Source organism: Xiphias gladius, chromosome 17 (assembly GCF_016859285.1).
Source record: "Xiphias gladius isolate SHS-SW01 ecotype Sanya breed wild chromosome 17, ASM1685928v1, whole genome shotgun sequence".
NCBI lineage: Eukaryota > Metazoa > Chordata > Actinopteri > Istiophoriformes > Xiphiidae > Xiphias > Xiphias gladius.
Window position 1 is genome coordinate 20,618,641 of NC_053416.1, and position 17,069 is coordinate 20,635,709.

General features: G+C 38.4%; 1 protein-coding gene across 1 annotated transcript in view; it reads left to right on the top strand.

Annotated features, from left to right (window-relative positions):
- gabra3 (gamma-aminobutyric acid type A receptor subunit alpha3) overlaps nt 1-17,069 on the top strand; it is an 86,263-nt gene that overhangs the window by 19,307 nt on the left and 49,887 nt on the right. Inside the window, exon 2 of the mRNA XM_040151517.1 lies at nt 5,894-6,000. Coding sequence (XP_040007451.1) covers nt 5,915-6,000 — 86 coding nt within the window. The 5' untranslated portion in view covers nt 5,894-5,914. The remainder of the gene's footprint in view (nt 1-5,893; nt 6,001-17,069) is intronic.

Genomic DNA, 17,069 nt, shown 5'->3' on the forward strand with positions numbered 1-17,069 from the left:
CATCAACGCGGATCAGTCAGAGTCATTGCTGCTTATTTCGTACACTTGAAGTGTCAGTGTTTAGGTGGTTTGGTCTAAATTTATATATTGTTTGGACATCTCAACTGCGTCTCCATTACCTTTAGCTATTTCATCATCTCATTTTTAGCTTTTTCATTAATCCATTAGCTAACCATTTCAATCGTTTATTCATTACCTCTGGTTTATGATTTCAGCTGTTTATACATCACTTTTTTATCCCTGGTTGGGATAAAAGTAATTTTTAACTGAAATCTTTTATTTATTGACTTATTGACTGAAGCTGAAGGATCAGCTTTGAAAAATGATCCATCTTCGGTAGTATGCCTGTTGTCTCCTCCTTTTTTCTCCCTTTGTTTTTATATGCTCTGCTTTAATTATGTGTTTTTGACACAGTTAAAAGGCTGTAGCTTGCTCGTGAGGCACAATGAAGCTTCCTGCTTCAGTTTGACAACACAAAACTTGTCTAAGAAGTTATGTCAGTTCAGAAATGACTGACGTACTGGTATGCTGAATACAATACAGTGTTTCGCACAAATATTTCAAAAACAAAAGTCGGTCGACTTTGAAATCCTTTTTTATGCATGTGCCTAAATAATAAACTACAAAAGATCGCTGGTAGATGCTCAGTGCATGACCGTCACATCAAACCAAATGTGACAGGATTTAGGGCTATTTTTAGTTAACAGCCACTTGGATTACATGGCTATAAAGCTATGTCCTAAATTCAATAATTACTGCTATCAGCACTGTTTATTGGCTGATGAAGTCTCTGTTTTTTGTGTTTTAGCTGTTCCTTGACATCCTGGACTGTTCACGAACTGCACAATCGTGATTTATTTTCATACCATGAAACTGTATAATATTACAGTTTGAATTTCAGTAGGTCATGATTGAGAGTGAAACTATAAAAATAAATGGGAAACAAACTAGCCTCCAACTGATATGCACTTGACATTTTTTAGTCGGAAACCAGCTCCTGCCACTTTTTGTTTTAGCACTTATTATTTGTATTGTTCAAAAAAATCACTCAGCATAGTTACCCAGTCAGATTGTTCAGCTAATTTGCATCAAAGGCATTTACAGACCTTTAAGTCTGTCAAATGTGATTACATTACTCATAGCATATGCTTTTTACCCCCAAACAAAATAAACTGACAGTAGAATTGAAAACAAATGTTAGAAGAGCAGGAAATGGAGAGTGCTTTAGGTCTACTGTCACCCTAGGCAAGCTATTTTTAATTTACCAACAAAAGCATTGAATCCTCCCCCCTTCATTTTCTCTGTTTCAAGCACAATCTGAGCCTCAGGGACCGCTGAGACCCTGGTTTGCATGACAGGTATTGGTAAATCGGGTGCAGAATTGTAGACAGCGGCCGGCAGCCAGTCGTTTAATGCCTGTTGTCTTATTTTTATGGAAAGGATTTGTCGACACGTATAAGAGTGCTGTCTGGTAAGCTCTCAGAATGATTTTTCACTGCAGTTCTAATTGGTGCTTGTGTTGAGGAAACATGAACTGAATCAACAGAATAGAACAGAGATCCTATAGGAAATGTGATAGATGATGAAATTTACAGACTGAGTAATGAGAATAATTAAATCTTCACTTGTTTTCTTTACTCCTTTGAAACTTTACTGTTTTTGTTTACTGAGCACATTATTAGAGTCTATGTGTGTCTTTGCTGCATCTCCTTAATGAGAATTCTTCCTCCCTCTCAACTACGACAAAAATATAATGACTATCAGTGGTGAAACCACACTGTGTTAACCTCAGGGCAAAGGATTCAAAATATCTTCAAAAGATTTATTCATCCTGGACATTTAGAGCCTTGAAAATGACGCAGACGCAATGAAAATCCCCATGTAAGGGGAAGTGACTTGAATCAGTGGCAATATGTCAGGAAATTAGAAATGCAATTTTCAGACAGACATTACAAGACAAGGAAATGATACCTCTGTCTCCAGCAGGCATCCTGCAGTTTTTCTGGGGAACATAAAACCTTGAGATAATGGATAACGATCCGGAATATATTTTAACAAAAACCAAGTTTCCAAAATGTACAGAAAGAAAAGGAAGCAATGATAGCAGTTGAAAACACTGATGCCTAATATATTTGATAAAAAAGAAAAAAAAAATCTCCGAACTGCAATCTGCAGTTTTCTGTTTACCAGCATTTATCAAGCTTGGTAGGATTGGTTTCATTTGACACGGTCTGGGACTTGGCCTGCCCTTGAGCATGGCATCTGTTCAAAGGGAGATGAGGGCTGAAATTATGAAAACTAACTAATTTGCATGAACCGTACTCAGTCTGACTTGCTACATTTATGATTTTGCTCTCTTAATGTGGCTACTCAAGTAACTGAGTTTTGGGTGAATGCATATAGAATAACTTGGGATATTCTCGAATTCTGGATGAGATATCCCCGTAAGGTTACCTGATAGCCGGAAAATGTTTGCTCGGGCACGGAAGCATATTCAGAACACATTTTACTTACTGGGACCATCATGATGTTACAGAACTAACCCACTATAGCATTTCTCAGCCATAGAAGGAGGGCTGATCACATAAAAGATGGATGGATGGGAGGCTTATTTATGGCAACAAGTACTCAGTCACAGTGATCACGATGCAAAAGCGACGACTGTAAACATCTTTACATCAATAGCACCTCATGGCGCTTGGATTTACGATCCAGAAAAACAATGCATATTGATTCTTCTCAAATCCCCTGTAAGTTGTATTGAGTGAAATTATGAACATGTTTCATACATTTTTTTCTTTTAAATGTAATCGAATAAATAAATAAATTATTGCAGAATTACATTTTCTATAAGCTTGATCTTGTTCGTTGTAAATGATGGAGCCCATGTTATGAACATTCTTCTGAAACATGCATGTGTGGCTACACAGTACTCCGTGACCATCTCTCTATTAGGAATAAGGGAACGTTTTTTTTTTTTATTCTTTATCAGGTTATTGTCAAAACAGTCTAGCCATTTTGGCCTCGAGGCTGTCTGAGCTTGACTTCTTCCTCCTTACCAAACCTTTGTTGATTGCAGTTTTATAGAGCATGCAGCGTTCTATAGCTGTTTAATTTGATACACAAATAGTGATGTCAAAGTATCACTGTATTTTCCGCAACAGAGTTTTTATCACACATTAAGTCATAATTTAGGTTGCAAGCTGCAAGGAAATCTGCAGCCCTAGGTCATCACTCCTATTACGAAATTTTAAAATAATTGGCTGGTAATTCAGTGGTCTGGCTCACAAGCCTCACTGCCACTATAAAGACTTATGGTTCTTGACTTAAGTTGGAGCTCAGCTACAATCAATATTAAGATGGCTCCTGTAAAGTGTTTTCACCTCAGAGCCATCAAGAATGTGGCATAAAACAATGGTCACATAAAGAATGGTCACAGGTTGGAGCATTATTAGTGCAGCTTCCCGATTAGAACATTAAGCTGAAGTGTATCTTTATATGCATTCATTTGTTTACTCCTCGTGTAGTGATCATTGCTCTAACACAGGGAGCACGCTGATTCCTCAGAGGAAAGGGAGCTCTCTGTACGGTGGCAATAAAGGGGGCCTGAAACTCACAAAAGCCCGATGAAAGCCTTTTAAATACAATGCAGCTACAAAACGAGTGTTTGCTTGAGTGGCTATGTAACTGCTGTAGCTAAATCATGTGCAGATATTTGGTTTCCTTTCCCTCATCTTGCTGGTGTTTTTGGGCTGAATTCAATAGCAGGCATGCCAGTTTCTGAATGCATGTATTTTTAACGAGAGGTCATTTAATCTTTCTGTAAATTGCCAGGCTGCAACCTCATTCTAATAATTACCAATATAATCAGAAATGCAGTCCCTATGTAATATTTACAGAGTGCAGGTATAAAGCAGTGGTAACTGTGTACTGCTGTATAATGTGTTTGTTTCAGAGCTTTAACTATTAATCTGGCAGTGTTTGGTCAAATTGTGTTCAGTGGACTACTCAAAATGTAGGAAGTTGTAAACTACATCATCTCTTCTGATTAGTTTTATGATTAGTGAGGGTCCTGATGTGTAAGCACGAAACACAATGAGTGTATGAATGAACAAAACAGTACGTACAGTATATGTATTCAGTCCAGTTTGGTTCAGGGATATTTAATATTTAATGTATTCAGTTTGTGTAACACTTCATTACGTATACCCTTGTCTGTGATGGTAATAGTTATAGGTAAAGATATCTTAGGGATTGTATTTTTAAAAAATCATGATTTGGGGAGGGTGGGTGAACCTTACAGCATGTTTTACAAAAAAGAAGCAAAACCCTCCCCTGTATTGTTATTGTTTTTATTTGGACCCTACCCTTGAGTTTGGAAAAAAAGGGCAATAACCCTCCCCCAAGTTTCTCATTATAATGTAGCAGTACTGAACTCCCTTAACAAAACAACTGAAAACGGAGGATGTTGTAACTCAATTTAAAACTCAATTTAAGCATTCATAATCTTAATAGAACATTAATGTTCACAATGTGCATCACCAAATAAACACAGTACATGTTCAATTAGCAATTGTGAAAATTATGGCAAATATAATAACGTTTTGCGTCCCATTTACCAGATAAGTCTTTTTGTGGACCAAAAGCTACTGACTGAACTGGTATTACCACTATCTGTGAATGAGTGAACTGGACACAGAGACCAGCTCTGTGGCGGCAACAGGCCCCCAATAAAGGAACTAAATACGAATGAGAAATGAGGTCTTGCTTGATATGAGATTAGTTGTTTGACTGTTTGTCACGTATAAAACAATTATATGAGTTTTAAAACCAGGCATGTTAACCAGGCTTGTTTTGGATCGGCAGCTGGAGACTCAGATGGTTAATTACCGTCAGAAAAGGGTTTAATGGTTTGGTCCACTGCTCACTGACGTGCAAGAGAGAATATCTGTGTTTGGGGCTGCCCTATCCATAAGCTCTCGCGTTACGTACAAGGTGATATGGTTTTGTGCGCAAAGTGATATATACAATGAAGCTTTAAGTGTCTTTAGTTAACTGGGGAAGGGCTGATGATGAAGTGTGTGTGTTCAGAACACCCTGACTGAATAAAATGCTTATGCAGTACAGATCATATTAGTAACTAGAAACAGAATCAATCAACATGTTTCTCTCCACGCTAGGCTAGTCAGCAGTTCATGATGTTGAACTTGCATTATATTATAAACAAACTTTATTTGGCACGTTTAATTTGACTGCAGTTCTGGTCTCTGTTGTCATGCAGAATAACAGAGAGCAGACCGTATAGGCTAGTGAAAAACTGAGGTAACCATTAATTACTTCCACGTTTACTGTGTTTCTCAAAATGAACATATTGCTCCTTCGAAATACTTGTTTGATTGTGATGAGGAAAATAAAACCCTGATACAGAGACAAGACTGCTGTCCTCTGTGTAATGTCAAATGCACCTTCATATTATGACTCATGGCATACAAGCAAGCCACCCTGTTAATGCAACCATTTTTTTTCATATAATAAATCTCACAAGGGAAAACCAACTATGAGGGGGGGTAAGACTCTCCCCTTTCAGAAAAAACAGAATACTCTTTAGCCACACGTCGTTAGGTATAAAAATGTCAGTGTATCCATTTAAGACCAAACAAACACAATCACTCACATAAATCAAAGATATAAAACCAGACAAAGAATAGGCAGGTTGAGCAGTGTGGCTAACTATAATTGAGCCTTAAATGAACGATTAGAAATAAAGTATCTTCAGTTTGTTGATCATTTCATGTCCATCCCTTCTGCACTTACCTGTTAAGCTATAAACACGTTTAGATCATTGTGTCAAGCCACTTCCGAGCTGTTGTTAACTCTTCTGTTATTTCTACAGGGGTCTACTGTTTGAACTGATATGGCTGCTGCACTTTGGAAGCCCAAATCGCTGGACTTGGGCTTGTGGATCTTCCTCCTGCTCCTCAACCTCCTTCCTCAGGCCAGGTACTACAACATACTGTATCTCACCTCCTCCCGGTTTCTCTTACCTCTGCTGGATATTTACCATCCTCCTTCCTCTCAACCCATTTTATTCCATCAACTTTGTCTCTGCTGTTGAAGTTCTGGTGATGTGTTTTGTGTAATACCGGCATTAATCAGGCTCACTGCTGCAGCAGACATTGTAATCGTACCAAAGCCATTAGAAGCAAAAGTTCATCTATATTGTAAGCGGAGAATAAGCAAGACTTTTTTGTTATTACACAGTGAGATGGTCCCAGCTGTGACTGCCAATTTGTCAAATGAAATAACCACACCTCGATAATGGTCTTGCCAAAAAGCTGCAGGATTGCCAACGAAAACCTTTAGTGTTGAATGATAACATAAAGAACTCTTTGTGGTTTCTCCTACCCTCCCGGTAGATAGGTTTTGCACTTAAGGACTTCCTGGAAAGCACTGTGACTTCACATTTTTGGACAGCGTCCTATATTAGGCCAAAAAAGAGCATCATCACAACATAAAGTGAGCTTATCCTCCCATCTAAATGTATGTGCTTGCCTCTGCACCAGTCTCAATTTCACTGACTGGTGAATTAATTTGCATTGTGCAGCACACCAAAGCTATGATTGTCCATTCACAGCATTTTCACTCCTGCCTCCTGTGCACATTTTTCAGTCTGTGTGTTAAGAGTCAGCAAAAAAAAGAAGCTCCAGCATGTCTAGAAGTCATTCTAATCACACTCCTTGCAATTTCAAACGAAGAGATTGCACAGGTTGCCAGGTTAGCATTGTTGATAAGGTAGGATGTAATGTCAGGGAGATGCAGTGGTGTGTAAATCACTTTAAGATTTTGCACGCTAAGAAAGGCTCACTGAACCTGGGAGAAAGCAGGTCGGGGAAAGAAATCAGAACAGTGTGACAGGGATTAGCCCAGTTTGCTTTGTCATTGTGCCACTTGGCTCTCTTTGCTTATTAGGAGCAAACAGCGCTCGTAATTACATATATTAAATAGAGATGTGTGGCCAAGGAGAAGGTGCAGGCCAAACCTGGCAAGAGATCTTTTACAAGAATTCTGTATGTACCTTGGCCTTACTGTACTTCCCATTCAAGAACATAGTGTATATAGTTCACCTGAACACCTTGAGGACAAACCTGCACTTTGACACCCCTGTCCACATACAGTAATCTTGAGTACCATTGGTCTGGGGCTGTTTTTCATGGTTTGAGTTAGAAAACATGACAACATGACAGTGCCCCCATGCACACAGACAATAAAGAAATAGTTTTCCCAGTTTGATGATTTGACTGACCTCAAACCTATCCAACACCTTTGGGATGAAGTGAAACGCTGACTCCGAGTCAGGCCTTATGACCCAACAGGAATGACACTTTTTCAAAAAGTCAACTTCTTAGGAAATTGAATCGTATATTCAATCCAAACCCAAAATATTTCGACACACTGCTAGATGTGATTATCCAATCAGCACGGCCTTGCCCACCAGGGTCCTCCTCCTTTATATATATGCTTAGTTTACTGATGGGTCAATAGAGCAGCAGTATGTCAAGCTGGTAGTGATAACAGGTCCTCTGCTGGACCACAAGACGAACTACTTCTAATGGTCTGCTGTGAATGGTCAGCCTTTAAATTTTGAATGCGAACTGGTCATTACAGTATGAAATGTATTTATTTCCGCACGTTTGAACAGATGTTGATATTGCAAATAAAAAGTGACAGCCCAGTCCCCCAACATCAGTGGCCGACTTCACTAATTCTTTTAAGGGTGATTGGGAACAAATCCTTGCAGCCACATCCCAAAATTCTGTGGGAAGCTTTCCCAGAAGGGTGGAGGCTGTTGTAGTATCATATTAATGCCCATGGTTTTGGAATGAGGTGTAATGTTCAGGTGTCCAAATCGATCTAGATAAGAGGTTTTCAAAGTGTGAGGCAAGCCTCCACAGGAGGGCACAAGAGAGTTAAAGGGGGTGCATAGAGGGAGAGACGGTGAGCTGCAATTTGCATCAAAAATTTGTCCTCATGAATCAGTCATATCCGAACTCACACGATACACAATATTTTTAGATTCAGTGCAACTTACAGTTTCCACGGATAGAAAAAAAGATGCTCATTATAAGTACAAAACTTGCCTGAGAATAATCACGTTTTTAAGTTTTCAGTATCAAAGTAATCCAGTGATAGATGTCTGTACATCCTGCTAATAGCTAATTCAGCATACTTTTAATGGTGCCAGTTTGCCACATTGTAAACAAATATGGGTTTAAAAAAAAAAAAAAACAGGGCTCCAGCTGTAGTCAAGCTGACTCACTTTTGTCTGTGAGGACATGAAACACTGTGAAAACACCTGATGTAGATCAACTCAGGGTAAAGACCATAGTTATTTGTAAAATTGACATAAAATGTGTAACCACAGGAGATTAAACCATTCCATGTCCATTATAAAAATTGTGTTTGCTGCCATGAGTGATAAACCCCTATCTAAACTTCTTCTTTCACCTTGGTAACTATGACCAAAAAAAAACAATTAATAGTTAATTAATATATTCACTGTTAGAAAATTAAAAAAATACTGGAAGCCTGACCTTGGTTTGATTATTCAGCATGACGCCAGAAAAGAAGATTGAAGATAGAATTATTGCCATTAGTATTCAGGATGTTAATGAATAAAAATATGGAAACTCATTAGATGTGATGACAGCAGCAGTTAATATTGGAAATGTATGAGGTCTTGACATATCCAGGGACAGAAAATTGTGATCACACCCTTTACAGCAGGGCTCAAATAGTCAGTATCATTTATTATGCATGGCCCTAGCACAGCAAGTGACAAGGATTTTCACAAATGGTAATCCTTCTGCAATTGCTTGAGACATGATCTAGTACACATATGCAGAGTCACTGCAACTTAACACATTTTATTCAGTTTAACTTGTACTACTGGAAATGAGGCTTCACATTAGCTCATTTGAGGAAGACATTTTTATGTTTCCTCTCAAGAAATCCAAACTTGAACCAAAGATGAAATTTCTATGGAAATTTGTATCTGAAAGTGAAAGTATATATTAACTGCCCATCAAGGTTCAATCTATTGAAGTTTAGAAATAAGAATGTTAAAATGCACATGCTCCCAGAATATCTAAGAACCAGCAGAGCTGTTTCTCCCTGTGAAATGCCTCCTCCCTGATGCCAGACTGATGCTATCAGCAGGCTCCAAATCAGCTTTACTACAGTTGAGGCAGGAGACTTTCCTAATGGATTAAGGTGTAACAGACAAATCCTCTGCATAAGGGTCTGTCATTCTGAACATCACCAAATTTCCTAATTTCCCGCAGACTGTACGACGGGGCATGATTAAGCTATTATTACCAGGAGTCTGTGTATTTCATATTAATGAGAAGGCCGTGTTTATTTCCATTTGCCGAATGTCTTTCATTCCTTCAGCTCGTCTGCCTTCCAACCCCCACCTTCCTGCCCTCCAGTCAACCCTTAACAAGTGTGGACAGTCAGGCCATCTTGTTGTCTATTTTGTTTGTAATCTATTGCCAAGCTGCTAGCTAACGAGACACATAATCAATAGCCATAAGGATGCGAGGACCTATATGTACACTTTGCCTATGGATTGGCTCCGAAGTTGCCCAGCCTCTGTTTGCTTTCTCAGCCCATCTCACATGAATTATTCACAACATGGCAGAGAGGGGCATCACTTTGAGATGTGACCTGTACAACAGATACCATTCTGTTTCAGCAGTGTTGTCAAGGTTAATGTGTCACAGGTCTGGACAAGGGTAATGTATTCATGGCTGAGCCACTTTGCTGATTGAATGACCAGGCAAATAGTTTCCATTTGGAGTGAAAAGAGAAGAAAGTCAAAGGTTCACTGGGTGTAACCAACATGAATTATCAGTCAATATATGCCTCCTGCTTAAGTTTACTGACAACAAAAACAACAATAATATGCTGCCAATTTTTCATCTAATGAAAAATGTTTCTTTCTTTTTTTTTACTGCTGGATTTACTTTATTAGTTGGCATGTCAGGCATTGTATCATTCTACTCACGAGCTTAAACTGTGAGGGTTACATTGGACCCAAATCATCTTTACCACTGGGCTTAGAAAAGCAAGACTGTTGAAGTGTCTGCACCCACAATTAGTGTTTAGTACGGTTGGTCAAAGGAGAACCACAAACTAGCTCTGTAAGATCTAACAGATGCTTAAAGTACCTGGCTGGGGTAATTAATTCAACCTTCACCTTGGTTTTCACTTACAAGTAAGTGGTTTAAATAATAGGGTACAGTGGATTTGTTTAACCTGATCTGCTCGTGTTTGCCCTGTGTCTCAGATATTAAGCTTGTGATAATATTGAAGCTAATGGCTGACTTCTTAATTCTTTTGAAGTTTAATTGATCTGTTTTCTAATTACCTTAACTTCTTGTCAATATTTTGTTAATGTAGTAACTGGTCATTAAAGTAACTAACTTAAAAGAGCTTGATTTCCTAGAGAAAGCGCAGACTAGTTCGAAACAACTGGGGAAATTTTGCTTGTAGCAACAGTAGTGTCATGTGAATCCAGCATCCTTCCACCATCCCCAATTATGTACAAATGTAATTGATCTGTGCACTAATTAGTTTTGAGTTTCATTCAATTTCCTATTGATATAGTAACCATCTGGTCAATGATCTTCAAAGTAACCATTAGCAGACATCCCCCAGCAGGCCTGAATCCAACTGAAACAAGAATGGATTTCGCAGAAGGTATCTGCACAGGTGCACACTGGACGCAGACCTCTCAGCTCTGGAAATACACGAATGCGAAAATAATGTCTGATGTCTCTTAGAATGAACCCTCAAGATACTGCCACTACATAAAATTATTCCATTAAATTTTGGTTTCAGTTGTTTTAACATAGCTGAAGTAGTATCTGTGTGTGTGTGTGTGTGTGTGTGTGTGTGTGTGTGTGTGTGTGTGTGTGTGTGTGTGTGTGTGTGTGTGTGTGTGTGTGTGTGTGTGTGTGTGTGTGTGAGATTATGTTGGTTATTTCTTTTTTTAGAGGAAATGGCCCTGACTCACTTTCCACGGAGCATTGTCTATGAAACACAATCATTTCAGTACATCCCATATTCTTTGCCACAAGCAACATCCACCCCCGACTCCTGAAGATGAATGAGTCTGAAGCAATGCTGTGGATAAACAGGCCGTTCAATTCAGATGGAAATCACTAAACCTACAGTAACTGTGCATTTAAATATGTTGCACAAACTCGCAGTGTTGTGAACAGAGTTTGTAATGGTTTTTCATGGAAAATGTACAAGTAGAATTAAACAAGGAAAACAAATCTGTCTGATTTATAGCATCATATGTCCTTTAAACCATTTTTTCTTCAAGTGATATGTATAAAACTTGTGTTGCTGTTGGCAAATAAACACTTGTTTGTGATTTGTTTTATTTAAGTCATAACCAATTGCACATCCCAAACTCATTTCCTTATGCTGATAGCGCAGAACAGGTGAGCAGTTTTTTCAAATGTTGTTTGCATGAACATGTTCTGCTCCTCAAAGCTACATAGTTTGTTTTCTGGTCAAAACCTTGCGACCTGCTAGAAGACCCGATTCATAGCCTAAAAACCAACAGTGTCCAAAAGTTTAACCATAAAATATTAAGACACAGAATGATGCAGCAATAAAGAATTCAGTAGTACACAAACCAGCTGTATTGCATATTTTAACAACCAAATAATAAAAATGTGTCAGACTTCTTTGGCAGTTTATCAAATAGCTTTTTGGGTAACAGACAATTTAATAATTCCTACAGGGTGGATGGTTATGATTCTCCAGCCTGTGCTTTTAGAAATCAAATGTTTGGCAGAGTCAAGAAAGTCAGTTCTCTCTAAGAAAAGACAGTAAATCACGGCTCAGTAGCTGTTGATCTACTGACAGAATAACAACTTATAATAGCCGTGCTGTTAAAATGGTAATAACAGTAAGTGATAAGTAATTACCCTTTGTTGACTCCATTAATTCTTGTTGTTGTCCAACTCGTCCTTTCTACTAACTACTCACCAGTGTTTAGTTTGTGTCTCATGATCCGAAGTATTAATGCAGCTCACTTGCAGCTTGTACTAACAGCAGTTAAAGAGGGAAACATGGAGCACAGTCTAGAACAAGATGAACGCAAACTGGGCAGAAGGCCAAAGCAGGCCGTTCTGAAGTAGCTTTGACATAAAGCCAAATTTCACCATTTGGCTCTAAGTTAGCAAACACAAACCTAAAGCTTGACATCGATAGTTGTTTCTAGTCCTTAGCAAAAGTTCATTTCCAGATAGTTTAGTCTGAAATAAACTGGAAATTTCACACAGTCAGATGGCATCTGAGACTGACATTATGCTAACCATTCAGTCTTTGGAGAACTTGGTCTGGTTTAGAAAAATGTATTTTTGGCAGATGGTTGGACTTGGATTGTTAACAGTGTTGCTTATTTTCTAGTAAACTTACATGTAATGGCATCGCATAAATTGAAAGACAATATATCACGTTCACTGCAGTATGAAATCTAATCAACTGTGCCGACATTACTCTTTTTATTTATTTATTTTAAATCACTTAGAAATCCATTCTACAGTGCACCAGCAGAGTCTTAGAGGGAAAAGAGAAATCCGAAGGTATTTATTTTGTCTCTCGAGTAAACAGAGAGGGCTGCATGAAAAAAAAGTGTTCTAATTGATCATATTATGCTTTTCTCTATCCATATAGCGTTTCTTTTAAGGGAAGCATGGTGGCATAAAAACTTTTATGAATCTTCAGTTTTCCAAACATAAACTCTGGGGCGTTTTACTGCCCTGTCTGTTCAACCGGTGTAAGTAACATTTATTCATGTCATATTATCATAATGGTTGAACACCAGCAGGAAAAGATTTATTATGCTGGTTTTGGGACAGTTGGCACCTAAACCAGTGGACCAAGAACAAAAGATGATGCAGGAGACATAAAATCTGAAACTCGTGTTATTTTTGTTCTGGTGCTGGGTGCACTCCAGTAATTAAGTAGAAGTGACGACTTGTCTTTTATTTATTACTTTTTAAATGACTCACAACTGTATAAATTGGAAAAATAAACAGTTTTGTATCTGCTTTATATGCCCAGAATTTATAATGGGTAGTTCACTTAGGTCAATTGCATTAATATACACTTAACTCTAATGTATCGATTGTTATATTGAAGCAGTTCAGTAGGAAGCTATTGTTCCTTAGTAATAAAGAAGACTACAGATGGCTGACCAGTAGGTAACAGCAGTGCGGTTGTTGGTTTGTACTGTGACAGCATTTCCTTCCTTCACAGTTTGTGCGGTAACTGTTGCTCTACCACCCTCCTCACAAGTGGGGGTGTGATGTGTGCATATATGTGTCTTTACAGAAGTGGCAAGGCAGTGATTACAGTGTTGCCTGGAAGCGTTTGACAGCATCCCAGGTGTGGGATAGCTATTATGCCAGTTTATCCTGGTTTACAGTCCACTGGGCCCATTCCTGGATTTTCCTTGCATCATTAATGCAGTGCTGGTAGCTGTTACTTTCAGATGTGACATTAAGCACATTTCCATCCACCTGTTTTCATGCCCATGAAAACATTGGTAAGTCTGGAAGTTCAAACAGCAAAATGCAACAAAGTCCAATTGAAGCAAATTTAGCGAATAAATCATAACATACATGAAGCTTGAGACTTAAAAAAAATCCACCGAGGGATCTCCTCCTTTGGAGAGAAAACAATAGAGAAAACAATATCAGATCTGTGTGGAGCGACGAGGAGACTGTAACTTTCCTCAAATTAATACATGAAACAGACATTAATGCCACATTTCCATTATGATGCATCCAACTCGTACTATTCGTATAGTAGTGGACGGAAACGCAGAGTCCTTCTTTTGCTAAATTTCTAAAATTTGAGCTACATTTGGATGAAAACTTCCAGTCCATGATGTGGTTCTCCTTCTTGCAGTGATTTGACACTTCTGACTTCAGAGTGATCTTAATTTCAAGTCACAATTTTGGCCGTCAAAAAGGCTGGAACCCATTATCATGTAAACATGATTTCTGAACAGTATTGTGAGTAGAATATGTCTTTTTTCCCTTTGCCGTCATTACAGCCAACAGCAAATGTATAGATTTAAAGAGAGGAAAAGTAAGTTTTCAGGCAAACATATTAAAATTCCAGCTTCAATTGTGAGAATTTGCTGCTTTTCTTTCTCCTTTGCAATAATGAGCTGAATATTTTATGGTTTTGGCCTCATGGTCAGACAAAACGAACAATTTAAAGATGTTACCTTGGGTTTTAGGTGATTCTCATTGGAATCTTTGAGTATTTTTGGATATTTTATGGATCAAACAATTAATTGCTGAATCGAGAAAATAATAATCAGCCCTAATTTCTATACTGTATATTCCCATCACATGAGTAAGTCACTCCAGGATCAAGTGCTTACAACCGTCTTCCCTGCACATATCTATCTCACCACAAATTTGCAGATTGTTTTGTTACAGATCACATTTTTTCCCATTACATTCTATTATGTTAAATATATTCTTAACTTTGCTCTAAGTACTGTAGATGTGTGGCTGTGTGAATGGCAGGTCATCTGAATGTCGCAGTGTGGTTGGCACGCTGATCGGACAGCTGTGACCGACACAGATTGCCACGGACAGGCTTTTACCGCAGTTCTGACAACACCTCACAATGAATACATGATGAAAAATTTAAAGTAAATTAGTAAATATTTACCATGAAAAGGTGAACATTTACTAATAATAAAGTAATATGTACTAGTTCAACAGAAAACGTCCTTTTGGGTTGAAAGAGGAGTAATTTCCACTGGAGTCAGAAAAAAAAAACAGAGAAATCAAGTTGAAATGAGCATAGTGATCAGAGATGAGGAGAGAGAACGTGTTACTGAGATGGAATATGATGAAGGCATATAACACCGCTTGTCAAGGATGCGAGTAATGAGAAAGAGGAGCTTCAGTATTTTCAGTTTTTGTGCCACAAAAGACCAAACACTGTGACATATTCTGCCTTGCCAGATGGGGATACATATGTTGGCTGTAAAACCTGTGAGACACTGTTGTGTGTTCCCTTTACCTTTGGCTTCAGGATCACTAAATCAAGGCAATTTAGGCTATATAAATAGAAATAAACAAGCAGTCCCCGGTTGGGAATTACATGTGTGGTATGGTCTATGCAGCCAGGATTTATGTGTAGACCTGTTAAAATACACTCAGCACCATCCTATCTGATGTATTGGGTTCTGTTTGGCCTGCCTCCTCTGGCTGCAATAACTTTGTATTCCTGGAAAATTGTAATGAGATTTTGAATAAAAAAAGGTGGCCTCAAGATCATCAGCTCTTGAGTTGTTTTTAATCTACTATTCCTGGGGCTTTATAGTAAATTATTTGCCATATGAACTCGTCTACTAGTCCTGTTATCTGCCATGAAAAATAACCACATCTTTTAAAAAGGTAGCTTTCTCCATTTCATGGCGGGCTATGAAGCATGCTTACATTTATAAACGATCTCTTCATTGCTGCTGATGCTGGTGATTGCACTTTTGTAACCTCTGTAGATATCAGTGCTGCATATGACACCGAGGCCCCAGGCTTTCTTCTAGAAACACCTCAGAAAGTAGGTTGGTGTCACAAACATTGATATCACACATTTCAGATCATATCTTTATGTTAGATCATTTCCTGATACTGTAGGGAGGCTGTTGTTCTATCTTGCATATTCCATTGTGGTGTTGTATTACTACATAAAACATCCGTTTGATCTTGCAAAATGTATGTCCTTTATCACCATTACATTTTTTTAAAATAGATCTCCACATTGAGCCTGGTTTGCTTTTGAAAAAAAGCTTACATTGAAATAATTGTTTCAAATGTAATGATAGGAATACTGAACTTAGCTGACCTAGCTGTCATTATTTTGAAATAACATTTCTCCACTGTTTCTTTTTGTATGAACCTAAAGCCTTTCAGATGACAGGTTAGGTATCTGTTTGCAGCCTGAACTAACACTTGAGAGGCATTTCTCTGCCCTCCCTCTGACCTTACTTGCCATGACAGTGAATTAAAGCTAGTTAAAGATCAAGGACAACAAGAGAGGCGAAAACTGCTAAAATCCATGATCGAGTAAGGCAGAAGCTTTTACGGTGATGTTCTGGGGAATTGAGACTGTTTGGTTGGAGTAGACAGGATGTGTGTGTGTATCGAATGAAAAGAGGGGTGCTTTAGAGGATGGACCAGTGTTGTTGAACTGTAGACAGGAATATGCACCAAATGATGCTGTACATTTAGAAACAGCTTGACATTTGAGTAGATTGATCTCACTTGTGGGATTTCTGAGTGGGTGACAGAAATGTCGTATACACACACTTTAAACACACATTTCTGTAATTTCACTAAACAAAACTTATATGCAGAGCTGCGACTACAAAGTTGTACAAGCAATTATTGAGTCAACTCCCACAAAGATAGCATCTTTTTTTCTCAACACCATTAAGCAAAGGGTATTGAACAGCAGTGTTAGAAGATTTGTTGGTAGTATCAGCTGGAAATTAACATTTTCCAATTGATTTTATTTTCCTCCTCTTGTCCCACTGTCTGAACAGATTGTGCCTGTTAAACACAGTCTCCAACTTTTTGCTTCTAGTGGTGATCAATGGGCCAAGGAGGCCCCAAATTTGCTTCCACATCTTGCTTTAACTGTTAGTGTCAAACAGATGCTGGGGAGGAAGTGCTGGCCGTGGCTGACATTACTGCTGAACAACTATCGAAATCCTTTTCCCAAGTTGAAACCGTTTTAGCAGTCATCTGCTCTGAGCAAGGGAGCTGATGCAAATCTCTTGACAATTTCTGAAATTTCTAAGTTTGTTCTCTCAAGTCAATACAATGGGTAAAAGTAGTCAGCGCTCTGAAGTGATGTTCCCAGTGGACACATAAGCTAACTTGGCATCTAATCTAAACACACACTACAAAGTGTGTCCACTGGAGGTGTTTGAGGCATTTTCTAAAAATGTCCCC